The sequence below is a fragment of the Falco biarmicus genome, chromosome 1, assembly GCF_023638135.1.
Source record: "Falco biarmicus isolate bFalBia1 chromosome 1, bFalBia1.pri, whole genome shotgun sequence".
NCBI lineage: Eukaryota > Metazoa > Chordata > Aves > Falconiformes > Falconidae > Falco > Falco biarmicus.
In genome coordinates this window covers 14,089,012-14,109,519 of record NC_079288.1, presented here as the reverse complement: position 1 = coordinate 14,109,519, position 20,508 = coordinate 14,089,012, and the positions used below count along the sequence as shown (strand labels likewise).

The 20,508-nt window shown below is 42.9% G+C and overlaps 1 protein-coding gene across 2 annotated transcripts; it reads left to right on the top strand.

Moving 5' to 3' along the window:
* The first annotated feature begins 505 nt into the window (after positions 1 to 505).
* On the top strand, positions 506 to 19,835 carry SLC13A5 (solute carrier family 13 member 5). Of its 2 annotated transcripts, XM_056338209.1 has the most exons (13): positions 506 to 742; positions 5,746 to 5,853; positions 8,684 to 8,812; positions 9,692 to 9,828; positions 10,261 to 10,475; positions 12,430 to 12,601; positions 13,768 to 13,890; positions 14,433 to 14,645; positions 15,407 to 15,528; positions 15,818 to 15,936; positions 17,200 to 17,361; positions 18,572 to 18,709; positions 19,459 to 19,835. In XM_056338209.1, the coding sequence occupies exons 2-13, from the start codon at positions 5,749 to 5,751 to the stop codon at positions 19,585 to 19,587; spliced, it is 1,764 nt and encodes a 587-aa protein (XP_056194184.1). In that variant the 5' UTR covers positions 506 to 742; positions 5,746 to 5,748; the 3' UTR covers positions 19,588 to 19,835. The 2 variants fall into 2 exon arrangements, with proteins under 2 accessions (XP_056194184.1, XP_056194193.1); XM_056338218.1 differs by lacking the exon at positions 5,746 to 5,853 and having other exon boundaries at positions 507 to 742.
* The last annotated feature ends 673 nt before the right edge of the window (positions 19,836 to 20,508 follow it).

Here is a 20,508-nt window from a genome sequence, read left to right as displayed (position 1 = left end):
AAATTGCTGTGGTTCATTTCCCATCCAAACAGGCCTCTTCTGTTCCCCATTTTTCTCTGGGTAAAATAAAAGAAGTAGAAGAAGGAAGCCCAATAAGCCATTATTTAGACCTGGGAATAATGAGTGTTTATCTGGATTTTGTAACACAAATTATGTAATCAAGCAGAGAAAAGGCTTTTGAACAAATATGTTAATGAGATGGCAGCTAAGGGAGAAGTTACAGAGTTGCCAATTCTGAATCAAAATTTTAAATGTGATTTTCTTTGAGTTTTTTTTTCTTTTGTGGTCATTAGCCTGCACAGCATTTGAATATGCTTTAGGGCTTCATGCAAACTATACGGAAAATACCAATTCTAGGTCAAGAAAGCCTGATCAGCAATACACACTGACTGAGAAAACCCCACTGACTCAAAATTCATAATGAGGGCTTTTATGCGGAAAGTTGTTGGGCACAGGGATTGTACTGAAAGGACTGTTCGTTCAGAATCTCAAAAGCTTTTCTTGGAAAAATATCAGATGCTCCACTGGGAACTTAGTTGAAAGATACTCCTAAAGCAACACAGTAGACTGGCAGTGGCTGGAAGTACTGATTGGAGGGAAAACAGAAAGTAATGAAACAGTGATTTTCTCTGAATGCTGGTAATAACTCTTTCCATTTAAATTCTGTGTAAACTTTCCAGTGCATAACATTATTACACAAGACCTCTTCCAGGCATCTCTTTAAGTCAAGCATCACATAGAGGTAAGTTCTGAGCTGGTTATTTTTTAAATATTAATTTCAATGGCCTGAGTAGAAGACACTTCTTTTTCTGCTAAGTCCTAGAATGTCTCAGGGTCAGTTTATACTTTTGTTTCTCAGTGTCAAGTATGATAGGTCTTAAGAGTCCTTGTTTAATATAATTTTGTTCTAACTTTTGTAGCTCTGGGTGTTGGATGGAGCCTGCAACATGAAAGAACTTAAAATGTAATGTGAGGAGAGATTTTGTCTTGAGAGGAAATAGCAGTTATCTAGGTCAAATAGACTGCTTTACAACAGGCAAACTGTACTTGTGTGCTTGGACAGCATTTGAATTAGAGGCTGAAAATACGTATATCTGTAATTAAAGGAATCAAGTGCTACCTGTAAAGCCTCCTTGCCACAGACCATCCCTATCCAGCAATAACAGGAGTAACTGGGATAATTGCCTTGTAATGAATAAGATATATCAGAAAAGCAGCTTCCTGGGAACGACCTAAACTGTATTAAAATCTTTTATTTTCCAATTTTTCCACCTGGACTGATGACCCTGGGATTCCTACCTTCCAAGAGGACTTGATTTTTAGTCCCTTTCTTCAAACCCAAACAATGCAGGTCAGCCTTTGTTAACCAGTCTTCAGCAGAGTCCCACTTCTGAGTGGAACTCTTTATGATAGTTTGTATCATTGAATCTTGTATCTGAAGTACAAAAGGGAAGATTGCAAGATGCTGTGTGTGCTTTGACAATGCTGCCAAGCTCATCTATGAATGTGCTGTCTTGAAAGGTGCAGCTGTTCCTGTCCCAGCTGTTCCTGTTCCCAGCCATAAGTGGCCCAGTCTCCTGAGCTGACTCAGGTGCAACACTTCATTGTTCAGCTCACTAGCTCAGCAAAAAAATGTTCTGCTTTCGTTGTCATGTTAAACTCCAGTAAGCCCCAGAGCCACCAGAAGAGAAATGGCAAGAAAGCCAGGGCAGGTCAGTGGCAATGAGCCATGAGATAGGCTCAGCTCTATTACTGCATCATACCCTTGGTTCTTGATATGCTTTAAAATACCTGTGTTTATTAAGGTAGCACAGCAGCAAATGGGAGCAGTGGTGTTTAGGGAAAGGGATTCAGATACAAGAGTCCTGGTTCCACCTCATGTCACCACCCATGCCTAAGTCTCTTTTTTAACACAAAGATGTGAGTTCCTTTGTAAACTGATTTGAAACTTAGTACCAAGAAGAGTAAGAGAAACATATTAATTCACCATTAGGGTATCAAAATTTAGCCCAAAGGCTGCTATAGTCTCCCACTTCTAAATGGCATCTGCAACCAAAAGCTAATTTTATCTACTGTCTTTAAAGCAGTAGTGAAAGACTGAGAAACCACACATCTCACATACATGTTTGTAAATACTGCTCTGGTCTCTGCTATGTTCCGAGCAGTACTTACTGGAGGAAAGGATTCTTTTTTCTTGAAGGCCTGCAGTTAGTGCTTAATTAGCATGAGCTGAATTTCAGGCTGTGGGAGGTTTTGTTTGAATGCTCTCTTTGAACCATCTAAAACTGCTCCTGCTGGAGGTTTTGCAAGCACGATGGACTCTCTGCAGCTTCCTTTTGCCTGGCTGTCAGACTAGTTCTGTAAAGCAGGCAGCCAAAGCTTTGTCCGCCTTCTCCTTGGCACAGTGAAGAGGAAGCTCATGGGCAAATTATGTGAAAGAGATGCCATTCCTTTAGCACTCTCGTATCCAGCCAGTGCCAAATATATCTGAGTTGTAAGCATAGACTGAGGGAGACAGGGAACAGCTGGAAGGCTTGCCAAATCGAACATGGTTCTCTGTGCTTCTCTCTGTTGGTGCATGCTGATCCCTTGGAGAGCAGTACCCAGCTTTGGCCTGCATTGTAAACTGCTCTCTTCCCCCATGTCACCTAGTCACGCTCTGCCCTTCCTGCATCTTGACTATGCATTGCACAGCTTTCCCACCCCTTTAGCTGAATCACAGAATCACAGAATGTAGGTGACTTCTGTCTTGTCGTCCCTCAGTATTCGTCTTCCTGCCCAGGTTAGTGTTGTTTGTGATGATATATGAATATACGGTTCTAACGTCTGGATTCAGTCAACTTCTCAGCCTCCTGGTTCTTAGAGTAGAGCATAAATTGACACATATAAACCTCCAATGGTTTATAAAATAGTGATGGAGATACCTTAAACATTAAGTGTGCAGTGGCAGGATGGCTTCAGCAAGGGGGTAAAACAAGGTCAGAATTTACCTTTCAAGATTACAGGTTCAGTTCAGTGCAGGATTTTGACCTTGCTGCTCTGCAACAGCCAGCTGCTTTACTTGAGTTTAGCTGAATTCCTAGGAGACTTCCACAGGAACTGTAGTTGGCACTAATTCGATTTATTCTCAGCAGTCAGCACAGACATTTTTCATGAACAAATATTTCACTCCAACAAACCAACCTGCTCTCCTCCTGAAGCAAACCTCTAGAAAAGGAGTCTACTTTTGGGAAAAAAAAAAAAAAGTAAAAAAATAAAGTTGCTTATTTCCATGGTCATGTTTAAGATTTTTCCCAGCTTTTGCTTAGTCAAAGTGCTGGGAATGCCTTTAAATTTAGGTTTCTAAACTCAGTTTATCAGTGCTGGTCTTGATTCATGAAAAGATTACAGTGACTTAGTTTGGGACCTGGGTCTCAGAAGGAGATTTAGACATGCTTTCTTTCAAATCTGGGCCCAGTGTTGTTCCTAGATCTCCTTCTCTCATTGAACAGGTACTGACTAGGCAACACCACCAGAAGAACTGGGAGGTAGCTATTTATTTTTAAGGGTCAGGTACTTCCTGATCTTGACTGACATATCCCTGTTTTCCTCCTTTGCTCCTTCCTTCCTGCTCCATAATCTGTTGGGAGTCTTGCACCGTCTTCTTGTCCCTGTCCCAAGTCAGCTGTCTCAAAGAACCCTGGGGAACACTGTGTTTCCCACGTCTCCCCTTCTCCTCCCAAAGGTACATCCTTCTGCTTGACAGTTGCTATATGAACAGCAGAAGAGGGTACTCCACTATTTTTCAGTCTGATTTCTTATTATTCAGATGCTTCTTTTCTTTGATTCTTTTTTTGTTTTGTTCCATATCATAGAGTGTACTTTGCATGGCACACTGAAGGCAAGTTTGCAATAATTCTGCACAATAAGGAAATAATGATTCTCTTCTCTGTATTTGACAAAAGAGGGCACTGAGGCATGGACTGGCTAATTGAATTGCCCACAGGAGTCCCTGATCTCATTCCCAGGTACAAGCAAGTCTCTTTTCAGATTAGTCCATCTAAAGGTATCAACACACGTTCTTTATTTTTTCTGTGCTGCATCTCATTTAAACAAGAAGACAGCAAATGATATTTGCACTAGTCTATCAAAGTGAACCTTAGTACAACTCCTCTAGAGTTAACTCTTTGCAATTTCTTATTTAAGCATTTGTAGTCCTTTTTCTTTGTTGACTAGGGACCATTTTTTTGTTGGAGACTAGCCACAGGAATGCAAGTTTTGGCCAATTCCCCACTTTCTGCTAGGCTTTGCACGGGTGTGAAGTTTCCCCTGTGTTGGTAAGTTACCCAGAGGGACTGCTGCTAAAGGTTTGAAGATTGGGAATTTTTCCAGATCCGGTTGGCTACTATTTTCCTTAGTGGACATTCATTGCTTTTACAAACAGAACAGTAACATTGCAGTGTCTTGTTTTGAACTTCTGTCACTCAAGTTCCCCTGGTCAGCAGAGGACAAATAGTGCAAGCTGTAGTCAGAGCTCCCTCATTACTTGCTGTGGAATCTAAAATTCTTTACTTCTGTGAATGACTGCTTGGTAAGGCTGTACTAAGAGACTGCAGGATCAAATTGTCAAGATATAATTTATGCTGCCCCACATTTCAGGTGGCTGTTGACATCCCAGAAGCAGAACATAAAATATCAAAAATTCTGTCTTCAGCCTAGTTTCCAGTCCCTCCAGCTGTTCCCTTCTGCCATCTTGATAGTGCTCGCCGCCCTTTCAGTAGTGCCATCACTTCTGATTCAGTGGCTACACTGCAGATCAGATCACTGAGGTGAACAACATTAAAAATCACCTTTCAAGTTAACCTTTCTGGGTTATTTTTAACCCGGATTGCAGACACACAATTCCTCACAAAATAATAGGCAGTAGAACACAGCCATGCATGCCTGCACAGACCTTTGTTTGGGGAGACCCCTGCTGTGGTTTTAACTCTGCGTCTCCCTAAAGGAGCTCAGCCCTTCCTCACCACTGCATACACGAGTAAGAGGTGATCCTCCCTTGGCATCGTCAGCACCTCCCCAAAGTCCAGTACCGGAGAGAAGCCGGTGTCAGCACTTTGGTCCCTGCATAAAATACACACTATGAGAACCCGTGTTTACTGGCAACTTTCTGCAGGCACTATGAGCAGGGACACTTTGCTTAAAGCATCCTCAGAACTGGTGTGATAGCTTGATACATAGCCATTAAAAGCAGCCTTCCTTGTTCATGGAGGGTCCTGGGCACAGAGGTGGACGTAAGGAGTGGGGAAAGTCCTAGCGCCCGTACGATGGACCGGCCCGGCGATTCCGACTTGGTCTGGATCAGGCTGAGGAAATCTCCCGGGGGGCGGGGCGGGGCTGCGGGCACCATGTCCTCCCGGGCCGCCGCCGGCCGCCCGTGGGGAGGGACGTGGCACGGCTGGGCGCAGGGCAGGGGCGCTGGGCTGGCGCCAGGCCGGCGGCCCCCCGGAGACTCGCTCGCCCCTGGTCCGTGTCTGCACCGCTACCCGGCGGCCCGGGCCCCGTCAGGGCGGGCGCGAGCCCGGTGTCCTCTCAGGGCGGGAGCGGACGGCCCCGTCAGGGCGGGCGCGAGCCCGGTGTCCCGTCAGGGCGCGGGCGGGTCGTGTCGCCCCCCGCCATGTCCCTCCCGCCGCGGCCCCGCCGCCCCGTACTTAAGGCGGCAGCGGCGGCCGCAGCTCCTGCTGGCGCCCTGACCGTATATCCCCACAGAAGATGGCCCCGACCTGCTTGCGGCCCCTGCTGAGGTACCGGTCCTTCGCCATCCTCTTCCTCACGCCGCTGCTGCTGCTGCCGCTGCCGGTCGCTGTGCCGACGCGGGTAAGTGCCTGCAGGGCCCACGTGGGGAATAGAGCCCCCAGGTCCGATCCCTAACACCCCGCAGGAGCCCACCCCACTGGAGCCCACCCCCCGCCCCCCAGGTCTGGGCCCTGCTGCCCAAGAGCCGCTGTGCCAGCCACCCACGCCGGGCCTTGTCCAGGCTGGCCGGGCACCCAGCCTGCTTGCCTGCCTCGTGCGGGGCCGTGCCCCGGGCACCCCGTGCAGCGCGGGCCGGCCAGGCTGCCCTCGCCACAGCATCTCCGCTGCCACCTGAGCAAGCCGTGCTGATCCTTGCCAGGGCCGTTCTGCTTCCCCACAGTGGGCTGAAGCAGACCCTTCCTGCCACCTCTTCCCCGAGGCGTTTCTGCGCAGCTCAGCTAGCTGCTCGGTCCCAGATCTCGGGAGCGTGTGTTGCAGGTTTCACTCCCAAATGATCTTCAGGCACTGGCACTAGGCAGCTGAACTTGCAGGAGGAGCTCTGTGCCGATCTCTCTTCATCCTCAGGGTTGTGCCACTGCCAGGACATGGGGCTCCCACAGACCCAACCCATCTTGCAAATCAGATGCAATTCTTTTGGGGCCAAATAAATATATGCATAACTGGCCTGCACATTTAGAATTGTATGTTGCATTATCTAGTAATGATGGCAGTGGACTGAAAGACAGGACTTCTGGACTCTCCAGCTCACTCTGCTGCTGAGCCTCTGAGGTACTTCAAGGAGCGTTGCTGAGTGGCATTCTTCATCAGTGGTGCATTGGAAGCCATGCATTCTGTGTTATGCAGTGATCGTAACAGGGTTTCAAATGCAGTATCCTCCAGTTCACACCCATCTTACTCCAATAATGGCAATGGCAGAACTCCTTTGCTTTCAGTGGAGTTATACCAGCATACAATTGGAACCTGGTGAAGAGTTTGGTCTTTGATATCTTGTAGTCTTCTTGGCAAAATGTGAAAGCTCAGTTTACAGTATTTTAGCCTGCTAGAGCTTTGGAGGCCATTCTAATGCCTAAAACAGTCTTTCTTCTGAGTGACCTGTATTGCTCAGTGTATTTTAAAGTACAGGCAAATGTCATGCATATTTATAAAGAAAATTGCTACCCATTCTGTTTACCTAAGTAACAGGAGTTACTTTCAGTTGAATGCCGGTACTTTTACAGAAGGAAGAATTCCTGGCACTACTTTGATCAATACTAGAAAAGATAATTTGCCTAAAAAAACCCCCAAGTATGTCTTCAGTTTTCCAGGAATTTGTAGGAATATTGTGTCATCAATCTGATCAGGGAAATTACAGTATTTCACAATCGGAGAGTCACAAAAGTGACTGCTTTTACAGCTCTCAGTGAGAAGGCAGATCACTGTGTTTCCTGTCAACTGTACAAAGACACCAAAGAAACATTCTGTGACTACTCCCATAAATCACAGATAGATATATATGTAGATTGAGATACAGATATATATTTATTTCCAGATCTTTGCTTGTTTGAATTGGCTGTGGTTGTTGGAGTTAATTTATAAGCATGGTTGTATTTTTGAACTTCACATAAATTATTTACTCTCCACTGTACAAAACCAGTGTTTCTTCCGTATTGTGAATTTTATTCACTTAGGGTTGTTTTTGTGTCTTTCATACTGGCAACAGATTAACCACAGTCAGTTCTAGCACTTAGTTACTGTGGTACAGCATAAATTGTATCATGAGCTCACCTCATATTTATTAAAGGAAGAAACTTAAATAGGATCTTTCTGATATCTTTTAGTCTCTGAAGAAATATTTTTTCAAACCTTGTGCTGTAGTTAATCTCCTCAAAAACTGAAGAAAAAAAATTCAAATTACTTACAAAGTTGTTTTCTGATTCTTAAACTTCCCAACAAAGTGAAGGAAAACACACCCCTATTTATAAATATTGCCTTACAGCAATTTTTAAATGTCACTGTAACACCATTTATTTTTGCAATAAAGTCCCATTTGTTGTATTAGAATAAACTCCTATGAACACCTACTCTAAATATGAGCAAATTCTGAACTACAGAACACTGACTTAAGTTCTAAAACACTGTTTACTGTTGGCTAATGAATGCTTGCTTCTCCTAACAACTTTGAAAGTACAAACGATGAAAGGCTAGGTTACAGAAATACCTGATCAACAGCATAAAAACACAGTTTACAACATCTTTAATCTAGGGAATCCCCTTAGTAGGTAAGCACAGTATGATTTGGGAAAGTAATTAAATATCTCTTAATGTGCTTAGTCACATTAGAAAAAAAAAAGGTAAAAGTTTTGCTTTCAGACTTACTTAAAAAAGCTAAGAACACTTAAATTATTCAGTGATACAGTTTCTGAGCTCAGGTGTGTTACTAGACACACCTTGAAGATCTGTGAATTTTAGACAAGTTAATTATCCACACTGGGAAATTTGGCCATCCATTTAAAAATCATTAACTCAAAATAGAAGTGCCCAAATCTACAAACACCATTAAAACTTCTCGGCTCCTAGATGTGAAATCTGCTTACCTCAACTGCCAAGGGGTAATTGCACACTGCAAGCTGTGTACATTGTAGTTGTGGAAGGTTTGCTTTTCTCACACCCTAAATTTTGTGTGGGTGCATCAGACCAAACACTGTGGTCAAAAAGATCTTTTTATGCAAGTGACTTCAGAGCAAGGTTTAAAAGTACAAGTTTAAAATCCTCACGTCTCTGCTACCTATTTCAGCATAACAGTTAACCTACATACAATGGAGTGTTTGGGCCCCTTATAAGAGCTTCAAATGTGTTTCTTATCTTTAAGAATAGTTTTCTGTGCTTAAATGTGTCTTCCATTACATTGCAGGAGGCCAAGTGTGCATATATCATCATCATCATGGCTGTGTACTGGTGCACCGAAGTGATCCCACTGGCTGTTACCTCCCTCATGCCTGTGGTATTTTTCCCACTGCTTGGAGTTCAGAGCTCTAAATCAGTAAGGACCTTGCTCAATCCAGATCTGATACAGGGATGTCCATTGCTCTCATCCCCTGTCAGTATTTAGCAAACAAGTCTGATACGAAAGCTCTCCGGTTCTGTGGTGCTGTTTTTGAACAGGTTGAGCAATATTCAGGGTTCCTGTATGGAAAGATGTTGAACTAATATACATTTGGCCAAAATGTTAAGGGTGTGGGCTTGAGGTGGTAGAAGGGAAGGTCTGGTTCTGGGCGTGGGTCCTGCTGGAGAGCATCCTACTAGTGCCAGCAGCTTGAGTGTTCATAACCCGTCCAATGAGAATACGGTGCTGACAAATCCTCTGGGAGATTTCAAAATGCACGGGACAAACTTCTGACAGGGTTAGACAGCACGATGCCAGCAAGTACACTGTGTCCACTCCAAAGCTCATTCTGGCTGTTTGTGCTAGTACTTTAGTCCAAGGGAGAGAGGCTGTATTTAGGTACTGCAGTCCAGGTTCACTACTGGCCAACAACCTGGTAAGGGCAGGTATGGTTGCTAAAGGTGCTGAGAAATTAATTTTGGAGCTCAGCATTTCTAGTACCAACACAATACTTTCAGCCCCTAATAATTTAGCAGTTTTAGGAAACTGCTGACATTTTGTACTTTATTTACTCCTGACGATCCAAAAAGAAGGTTCATGATGCACAATAAGCCCCTACACTAGACAGTTCAGCACTTAAACAGGGAATCAAGGCTTCAGGAAACTGGAGGTAGCTCTGAGGCTACAACTGCCCCTTCTGCCAGTGTTGGGATGGGGCCTGGTGCAGTAAATGGCTTTGAGAAGATGGAAAGCAAATGTACAAGAGAAGCTAGCAAGAAGAATTTGGGCCCCTGACCTACCTCCTCTGTCTTTCAGGTGTGCTTGCAGTACCTAAATGATACAAACATGCTCTTCGTTGGAGGGTTGATTGTTGCAATTTCTGTTGAACAGTGGAACCTTCACAAAAGGATTGCGCTGAGGGTCCTGCTGATTCTTGGGGTGAAACCTGCACTGTAAGACTATTACATTACTTCTTCCTTGCCTCTGTCAATTTAGCAGAGGTCTAGGGATGGTGTTTGTGAGCAGAGAAGGGAACCTTCAAGAACCTCTTTAGCTGCAGTTGTACAGAGTTTCCAGAGGTGAAGTCTGGAAGCAGGAACAGTTTATTTGTCCTTTAACCAAAACCAGCATCTGGCTAAATTCTAGATGCTTTCCTCCGGGGAAAAAATGATGACAGAATTAATCATGCAGACTGAGGAGCTAAATGGCTTTCTAGGATTCCTCCAGTGAAGGTGGCAGAGCTGTCCTAGAAGGGAATCTGGCCCTGCTTTGTATTGCTGGACACTACACATCCCTGTCTGGGCTCTACTCTTACAGTCACTGCAAAGCCTAGCAGCATCTGTTTTCTTTCCTCCTTTCTCTGCTGCCTGTTTCTCTCTTTTCAGCCTCATGCTGGGATTTATGATAGTTACTGCTTTCCTGTCCATGTGGATAAGTAACACAGCCACCACTGCTATGATGGTTCCCATTGTCCAGGCTGTCCTGGATCAAATGGACAACACAGAGTATGATGTGACCATGATGGAACAAGCAACTGGGCAAACAAATACAGTGATTGAGCTGGAGGAAAAGAATGCATCAGATCCCACTTCAGTACATGGTAAGTGCCTACTCAGCAGTGAGTTGGTTCTACTGAACTTGCTGCACTCAGAGCTCCCTGACCTACAAGGAGTTCTCTGTACCTTTTCCAAGGAAAGAGGATGGTAACCTGACTGAAAATTCTTAAATGCACGACATTTAGGTTTTACAAAATGGCTTCCAATTTTGGTGGCTGCCATTTTGTTATGTTTAGTGCTAGGTCCTATGCTGATTCTTATGATCCTTCCTTCAAGCTGGGGTCATCCTCCCATAGTTTCCCTAGACTTAACTGCCTGCTCAGGGAAGTGAAAAGCATATCCTGTGGGAAATATTATCCATGCCCCCAGCATCCCACTTTCTAAATCTTGTGATTATCAGTGGGGATTCAGCTTCTAAGCCATGTAGGAATGTTTGAAAAATTTTCTGCAAATGCAACCTATTTTGGTTCTGGAGTAATAAATATCTTTTTAGTGACCAGATTTTATGTGGAGGTGGGGAGAAGAAAGAGGAATACTTTAAAAGCTACATGGAACAGAGGAGCTGGTGTCATTTGACTCAGAGTAGACAAACTACTCTTTGGAACACTTTCAAGTGTGATCTTACCCTGATGCTTGACTCTACGAGGTCTTTCTGTCAGTGCTGTGGTTCTGCAGTAGGTTTCGCTTAATTTGAACCATGTGCACAAACTCAGTCCCTCTGATTCCACTGCTCTGCTGTGCTGTTACAGCGGGCTGTGTTATCAAATACCATCAAATCTGTGGTGCCTTTCTCTTTCAGAGGGGGAAGGATTGTCTTAGGGATTTTCATGGAGATGTGATTTCACTGATTTAGAATGTTAATCTGCCATGATTCCCTGTGTGACTGTGTGCAAGAATGGGTGCAAATGTTGGTAGTGCATACTAGTTGGTAGTGCATACACTTCAAGCCATCTGCCTGGGACACACCATGCTCATTTTCTGGCTTACATGCCCATGGAAGACACAGAGTAGAAGAGGGGTGTTTATGTGTGCCAGACACTGCTCTGTTATGAGATTCACTCATAACTGCCATATTTGTTTGGACCTTGGGGGCATAGTTTAGATACAACCATGATCTCTGCTTTTTGGTTGTTTCATTTCTTACCTCACTTGTGAAGGGAGAATGCATTATGACTGTGCAAAGCTCAGACACCATCTTCATGTAAGATGTGCAAGCCCAAAAGAATGCCATTTAGTCACAGAATGCTCTGTGAGGTTGTTCATTTCTAGCTTCTGAACAGTTGTACTAAAGGTGAGTTTTCATTTTCGCAAATGTTCTTTTTAATGGTGATTCTTGACTCCCAAAACCAGACTTGCGCTCTAAGGCTAGTAATAATAATTTTGCTGATTTTCTTTCACTTAGAAGGATCTGCTTGGCTTTGCTAATTCGTTTTAACATGTAGTGAAGGTAATAAATGTGTGCGAAAAATACCCTTTGGTATTGTTGAGTGGTTGTAATTGCCAAATTTCATTATTCTGCTCCATTAGTCCAGTCAGACTTCAGGATTAGACTGTTAACATCAGAGAACAATGGACACAGCAGCAAAATTTCACGGTTGATTTAAACTAACGTAATATATTGATCTTAACAGTTATGTCAGGCAAGAATTTGGTTTTGGGTGGGTTTTTTTCTGCCTATATTCACAGCCGTTAAAGCTAGTTGGGTTCTTACTGTGGTATTGAAATGGTTCCAGTGAGTACAATATCTGGCTTGTGGTAAGCCTCTCTGTGGCACTGATATGGACAACGGCATCCTTGGATCATGTAGACCCAGATTGTCAGCCTCTCTCTTCAGGTTCTCGTGAACATGAGTTCTAAGTATTTAGGGACATATCTGTGGGGTTTTTAAAATTAAAATAAATGGCATGCACAAACTGGAAGCACTGAGCCTACAGACCCTGTCCAGAACTCTCTGCCTCCCTAACTTTACCTGAAGCAAGTCATGTTCTTTGTGCCTAGTCATAAGCAATGGACAAGTCCCTGATGACCCTAGATCTTCTGAGGAAAAGAAAATGAGGAAGCGTATATGTAAGGGAATGACGCTTTGTGTATGCTACGCTGCCAGCATTGGAGGAACTGCAACACTCACTGGAACAGGACCAAACATGGTATTGAAAGGCCAGATGAATCAGTAAGTCATTCTTGCTGTTTCTTTTACTTATACGATCTTACCGTTTCTGTGACCAACTGACTAGTCTTAGATGACAGTTCCAGTTTCAAACTATAAGCAATAACCAGCTGATAAACTGAGAAATGGATTGGCTTCATTTTTCTGACTCAGCCTTTTTTAGGCAGCAATGTGCTGGTATTATAGGTCTCCCGAGAAACTTGGATATGCTTGCTGGTAATCAGCAGACAGCTGACTGATCATGAGATACTGTTTTTTCCGCCTTCTCTTTTTCAACGGAACTGCAGCACATCAGCAGAGGAACTGTAGTGAAGAGCATCAGAAGAATGTATGGTTGACTCTTGTAAGCACACCAAAGAGAGCTAAAAATGGCTTAGCCTCTCCTGTAATATTATTATTCGTCCATGCTGTGGCTGTGGAAACTGTACAGATTCTGTTGTAAAGGGAGGGAGTTATTCACAAAATACTCTTTGCTAAACTGAGTTTTGGAACTGATTTAAATACAACCTAATCTACAGTGCAATTTGTGAAGACTCCACAACAGTCCCTCAACATTGCTTCCTTCTGTTGGGAGTACTTCAGCTTCAGCTGCCACATTACCTGTTGGTTTTAACACCCAGCTGGAAATTTTCTATTGATATTTTTCCTGTAGACATTATTGGTGGACACAGGAAAGAACAAAAATTGCTGTTCTTACAACACTGGCTTCATTCTCTTAAGCCAGCTAGCAACTTTGTCTTCTGTTGAAGTGAGCAGAAGTGCAGCTATTAATTTCAGGAAAGATAATTCTTGCTCTCTTATTAGAATGAGCAGGGAGGAAGAAAGAACATCCTGTCTTGGGATAAATGAGCAGGCATGTTGGAAATGAAAGGTACCTGGAGCGTGTGGGAGATCTTTCAGCAGTGCTTTTCTTACTGAGACCTAAATATCAACATGAGCTCCTATATGCGTTGATGTAAAATACAGGGAAAACAGGCTCATTTAAGTTCTGCTCTGAAATCCAGGCTGCCATCCTATTGACTTCAGTTAGGCTATGGATGTTGCCTATGATTACTTGTAATGATTGTCCTAGATTTACATGTATATTTGTCATTAGCGCATATTAAAGGGTGAGTAGATTACTAGATGTTTTTGCATTCATACAGAAAACATCTTTCTTTTCTTTTCAGGTTATACCCCAACAATAACGATGTTGTGAATTTTGCTTCCTGGTTTGGGTTTGCATTCCCAAACATGATTCTGATGTTGGTACTAGCTTGGCTTTGGCTACAGTGCTCCTTCATGGGACTCAAGTGAGTATTTAATTGCATGATATTGTGTAAACCCGTCAGCTAAAGTAGATCAGCTTGCTGAGAAAACTGGATAAAACAAATGCACTGACAAGTTACTAATTTAGTAGCAGAGAGCAGTTCTATTTCACAACAACTTTTGAGGTCTGGAAACCTTTTGTGTTCATGGGAGTTGCACTAAGGCAAAAGCTTTATACATTCTTAATGTTCAGACAGAATTGCCTTTTTATTTTTCAATTTCACATCTGAATTTCAACCCTAGGAGAGTTAGCATATCTGTTTTGCTACCCTTGATTCAAAGCTGAGGTTTTCATCCCAGGTTGTTGCAAATTGGACAGAGGCTTACATCCATTCATAGACCCCATTCTTCTGTGAGAACTAGCATGTCCCCATGAAATACTTCGACACTGTTGTCATTTCTTTGTTCCTGGCCTCTGCTGTAGTCTGCATCTGTCCCCAGGAGTGACAGCTTCAGAATGGCAAGCATGTTAAATCCCTCTAGTATGTTAATACTTACAGTATTTTCTTCTCCCTTTTTCTAAAAGCTTTAAAAAAAGTTGGGGCTGTGGGACAGAGAGGACTGCTAAAGAAAAAGCTGCATACAACGTACTGAAGGCAGAAATGAAGAAATTAGGCCCTATCTCTTACGCTGAATTCAATGTCCTCCTGATGTTTCTTTTGCTGGTTCTGTTGTGGTTTTCCAGACACCCAGGCTTTGTAAAAGGCTGGGCCACTAGGCTCTTCCCAGAAGGAGAAAAGTAAGTTTTTTATGGTTTTTTCATCTTGTGCCCTCTTGGTTGTGAATCAGATTCCCATTCCACTTGAGTGTGGTGTCATTCATGCCAGCCTTATCTGAATTCACATGTTTACTGGGCTTGATCCTGTCATTTGTGCATGAGATCACCAATCAATCTATTGTTTGACAGTTTGTACTGCAGTGAAGGCTGGAGACTGGGACATGGAGCAGGCTGAACCTCCTAAAGGAAGAGAAAATTCTGTATGCTGGTCTCAGTCACACTGATACACATGTTAGTATTTTATTTGTATGAGCCCAAATCACTTGCGGTGTTATTTGAATATTTGGTAATATCACCTCTAAACAATTGCTTAGAACTCACTGGGAAATCGATCTGGTGTTTTGAATGCTTCTTTGCATAATGCCTGTGGCATATTAAAAAACATAAAAAGCACGATAGGACTGTCATTCAGGCCATTTCTTTTCACATCTTTCTTTGAGACACAAGTGTTGAACATTGGCTTCACCACAGAGGAGGAACCCTGCTTCCACAAGCCATTGTCATCTGTGACTAGTTATTACTGTGTCTTGTAGCTAGTTTCTTTTATTACTGTGTTTGTGTTGTGGCAGGTCTGCGAGACCTCAGTCATGAACCAATGACCCATTTTGCTAATGTACAAGCCCCAAACAGGATGACAGAGCAGTGGCTGCAATGTTGGAAGGCAGCCAGCTTCTCGGAGAAAGATGTCTATTTTCTAAGCGGTATTCTCTTCTCTTCTTTAGGTATATTACTGATTCTGCTCCTGCTGTGTTCATTGCCCTGCTACTATTTATCCTTCCAGCTAATAAACCCAAATTCATAGGCTGGAATCCAAGCATGTCTGACCCTGAACAGACTGAAGAAGGTATTTAAAAGAGGAATTTTAACACCAGGAAACTGTCAGCCAGCTCCACCTAACATGGCAGAAACATATTCTGGATTTGCACGCAGTTTTTATGGGTAGCTCACTTCCCTCGCTTCTTGGGCAGGGCTGGGGCATCGTCGCTGCCCATGTGTGTTATTACACTTAACCTGTGCAGGTTTCTCAGTAATATGCATCTGCCTGTTGGGTCTTTCCCTGGTATCTTATAGAACAGGAGACAAAATGTCTTCACTCTCCTAAAACATGTTCTGCTTTTCATTTCTCACTTCAGATATAAAAAAGCCATTTTTATCAGCCCCGCTGCTAGACTGGAATGTGGTTCAGAGGAAGATGCCCTGGAGCATTGTGCTGCTGCTGGGAGGAGGTTTTGCTTTGGCTGATGCAAGCGCAGTATGTCCTGACATCTGTTTTTCTCTGAGTCAAAGGCGAACTTCCCTGGTTTGTTATCTAGTCCTGTATTACTGGGCATGCACCCAAAGCCAAACCCAGTAGAGATGTTCAGATCTGGAGGCAGATCCAAATTAGCAAAAACTGGGAGGTGAGGTGAATGTCTGTGGCTCTTTTTCAGGAATTTGTGTGCTCTGACCACGTGTCTTCAATTTCTCTTACTTCTTGGAGACTGCAGAGTAGTTTGGGATCTTTACTGGCTGGACAGACCAGAAAAGCATCCTTCCTTATTTCTGTTGTCATCCTGATCCTAGCCCTATCTAGAAAAACAGAAGTACAGATAACGCTTGTAAGCTTTTCAGAACCATTTGAGGTTTTTTTAAAGGATAGGTATCTTCAGATTTAAACCAAACCACTACTGAAGTGGTGAGGAAGAAAATCATTGTGGGTAGATATCTTCCAAAATTGTGTACAGTGGGGTTTCTTGAACTTCTTGTCAGTGGCTGTTGCCCGGCAATACACTGCATTCCATAAGCCTATGGTTTGATCCTGCGTTCAGGAATCTGTATTCAGGCAGCTGAATTCCCAAAACAGGAAGAAATCTTTAGGTGAACCATATTGTTTCCTTCATCACTGCTAAGCTGCATCTAAATCAAAGCAAGCCTTAGCTATCAAGAGTGCCATGCTTTTGGAAAACTCATAATCATGTCTAAGTTGTGGCTAGGTGGTTTTAAACCATGAGGCAAAATAAAGCTCTAGGACCTAACATTCATCTACACACACCATGCATTACATTATTAAAGCTCCAGAGCTTTAGAAGCCAGTAAGTCAAAGGTTTTGTAAAGCTGTTTGACTCAATCATTGCCTGCCTGTTTCTACAAGAGAGCATTCATAACAGTATCAGTATCTTCAGAAACCTTAGAAAAACATTCTAGGAAACTTCTGAGCAACACATTAAGTATTTGCAATTGCTTCAGCAATATTTGTTTCTGTTCAGCAAAAAAACGTATTTTTTTTTTGTAACCCAAGTGTGAGCAAGCATTTGGGTTCCAGAAAAATCAGGAAAGTGGGACTCAGTATTACATCTAGTTGGCAACCAATTTCTTCTAGTGTTTGTGACAGATCATTGTGCTTTCCCAGGTGGTGCTTATATAATTCAGGAGTCATTTAGCATTATTTGGTGGGAATGTTACACATGACATGAGTTCCCTGTTCATGACCTATGGGTTCTAAGCCTCACTGAAAACCACTTCTTTTTCTTGTCAGAACTCTGGGCTCTCAGCTTGGCTGGGTCATCAAATGACTCCATTAGGATCAATCCCACCATGGGCCATTGCTACAGTACTTTCGCTTATTATAGCTGTCTTCACTGAATGCACCAGTAATGTTGCCACAGCCACCCTTTTCCTACCTGTCTTTTCATCCATGGTAAGATTACTTCAATGCTGTTATCCTATCAACTGGGAGATCAGAGTTTAACTGACAGTCTCTAGTGGCAAAGCAATATCGTATTTATTGCCTTGAGTGTTGCTCCAATGTTAATGTGAAAGCCAGTAATGAAACAGTCCATCTGACAGTATACCATAATGGTTAGTGATTTTAGCCAGTGTTCACTGCTGTGTTTGTAGCATCATATGTAGACAGAAAGTGAGAATACAAACTTTCTCCAGTCTGCCCTACCTGTATGCCTGAAGCCTGAGAACCAGCTTTCTGGGGGAAGAAGCTAGTTCAGGATGCCTATCCCATGGAACCCTCACTGAGAAGGAAACCAGTTCAAACCTTCTGTACATCCCTTGGCCCTGGAGGAAGTGAAGCGCAAATCACTTTCGTAATACAGATCAACAAGCATCAGTTATTTCTGGTCATTTTGTATTTGAACCATCAACTCAGAACTGGAAAAATATACACGCAAAACTCAAACCAAAATAAAACTTTTATTCATCCCTTTGAATGATTCTTTCTTCTTCATGGTTTTATGCTAGAATACAGAAGGTGGTAGGCCTGGTAATTAGGAATGTGTCATTTTCCATAGGAAGCCAGAAAAATTTTCAAAGTTATGGAGGAAAACCTGGTAAGTTTTGCTGCCTTTTCTGAGCAGAATTGAAATTGTAGCATAAAGGAAAAAATAAGTTACTTTGTTCTTTAATTTGGAAAGTACAACCACTTTATTCTAGACTATTTCATCAAAGTAAAATCTCAGTGAAGGTGCTGCTAAGCTATTAGAGACTTAAATTAGCACTGAAATTCTGAGTCCCACAGAGTTTATATAACATTGAAGAGTGTTATTCCACATGCCTAGTAATTATAACCACATCCCTGTGTTACCCTGGCAAAAGTGTGGTCTGAGGTCAAAGAAAAGATCATTGGATAAATTTGACCAGAACTCCAAATTATACCATAGAGCAAAACAAACAACAATAAAGAATCAAGCATTGTTTTTAAGTATTGTGGGACAGGAAACAAGAGCAAAGTTATGTTTAAACACATGTGGATTTCAGAATAAAATGCTTGCAAATTACTCTGGTGATATAATACCAGGAAACTAAATGAGCCTGTGTGTCTCAATGGTCTGGGAAATGCTCTTTATGCTTTTCTTTTGGAACAGCTCCAGTGTGATATTCTCTCCATTTTATTGCAGGCTGCATCTGTCAAGATCCATCCATTGTATGTTATGTTGCCTGGTACTCTCAGTGCTTCCTTTGCCTTCATGCTACCTGTGGCAACGCCACCAAATGCAATAGTGTTTTCCTATGGCCACATCCGTGTTTTGGATATGGTAAGATGATAATTGCTTGGTCTTTTATCTGAAGCTCTCCATTGCCTTTATCCTGAAATGTGGTGAGAGTAATTTTCTCAGCCAAGTATTTCTGAAGTACCAGGAGCTTTTACGGGCTGTAACTACCACCCTATGCCCCTTTCTTATGCAGTGTTAATACTGCAATAAAGATTTGCATCTCTGAAGTAACAGTACCTTTCTCAAAGGTTTTGGCAGTCATACAGCCCAGCCCAATTGAAATTAAAAACTGACGAGTCATAAATCTCTTAAACACTGAAGGGTTAAAATGCAGTCAGTGATTTCCAGTCTTCTGGGGCTTTGGCGAGTGTAGCTGAAGCCTTGTTTCCACTGGAGCTGAAAGCAGAAGGTAACAATCAGTTGCCCTAGGCTCTGGTCCTCTGATTGCCTGCCAGACCACACAGTGCCAGGTTCTGTGCTGAACACCCAAACACTATGGGTTTTGTAACTGGAGACTTGAAGGGGGCAGAAGTTGTTCTTTAACTAATAAGAGCAACTTGTACATGCTTTAAAGCTCCAAGACTAGTTATATAGCAGAGTGTTCGAAGGCTTTGCACAGTGTGTTCCCTGGTATTTCCACCTAAGCAAGAACATAGGGCGGTGGGTACAATGGCTATTTCTGCGTTTTATTTGACCATGTGTCTTTCTTGCATATGTACAAGTAGGCCTTGCTGCAATTTGCTGTTTTGGTGTTTGGTTATTGTTGTTGGTTTGGACTTTTGTCCTCACAGGTTAGATCTGGAATAGTGATGAACATCATTGGAGTCTTCTGTGTTACACTGGCCATCAACACATGGGGAAGACCTATGTTTGAGCTGGACACATTCCCAACCTGGGCAAACAGCACAACTAACCAGTGAACAGTGAAGAATTCATGTGTTAAACGAGAATAATACTACTCTCTATTGCCCAAAGCCCTGTATAGAGTCTCATCACCACTTCAGATCCAGTGTCGGGTGTTTGCTGCCTTCTGGGAGTCACACATCACCCTAAGGATCCTATGTCTGGATCATAAGCATGATCAAATGATCCGTTGTGCCTCCAGTCAAGGTCAAGATTTAGAATTTGTGGAACTTTAAATAAAGAGAAGGCAGGCTGTTGTATCAAATGGTTTGAACTATCGTATCACTGGTATGTACTTGTAAATCATTAGCATTGAACACTGCATTCAGGCAGGGACTGAAAATTCATTAACTGTTACTTATATTCACAAGTCAGCAGCTGTATGGAGTAATTCCTGTTGTCACTTGTCTAGTGAAAGAAGGGGTATGTTATGTTACATGAAGTTATGCTATGTTTTAGTTGGGCCTCAAACGTGGTAGAATCCTTCCAAGTCAACATCCAACACATTTTTCATTGCCTTGTTTTCACTCCCAAATCTCACTGCATTTAGACACCCTTATTGAGAGTTGAGATAACATAATTCCATGCTGATCATGATTCAGCTGATGTCTTGGGCAATAATGAGTTATGGCTGGCTTTGTGTTTCTTGCACTGTGGCACTGGCAGGGCCAGGCGCCTTTCACTCTCTTGGCCACGGGATGTGGTTTCACATGCCAAGCAGTGTTTTGTTGGTGCCAGCCTGGAAATGACCAGTGGCCTATAGGACTTCACACCTATTGTGAAAGTTCCTGGATTAGCCCCTGATGTGCTGTATTAATTAACCTGGGAATTTTGGAGTGGAGATAAGGTATGAGAAAAGCTCAAATTGAAGGCCTTGTAAAAATTTAGGGGCCCAGCTATTAGGGCTTGTGCTGGCTGACAGCAATGGGAGTTGTCTT

What these genes read in the sequence shown, in the direction of transcription:
- SLC13A5 (XM_056338209.1), top strand. Translation starts at nt 5,749, where the DNA reads ATGGCCCCGACCTGCTTGCGGCCCCTGCTGAGGTACCGGTCCTTCGCC. An exon ending in CTCTTCCCAGAAGGAGAAAA is followed by an intron (nt 14,646 to 15,406) that starts GTAAGTTTTTTA and finishes TCTCTTCTTTAG; the next exon opens with GTATATTACTGATTCTGCTC. An exon ending in ACATCCGTGTTTTGGATATG is followed by an intron (nt 18,710 to 19,458) that starts GTAAGATGATAA and finishes TTGTCCTCACAG; the next exon opens with GTTAGATCTGGAATAGTGAT.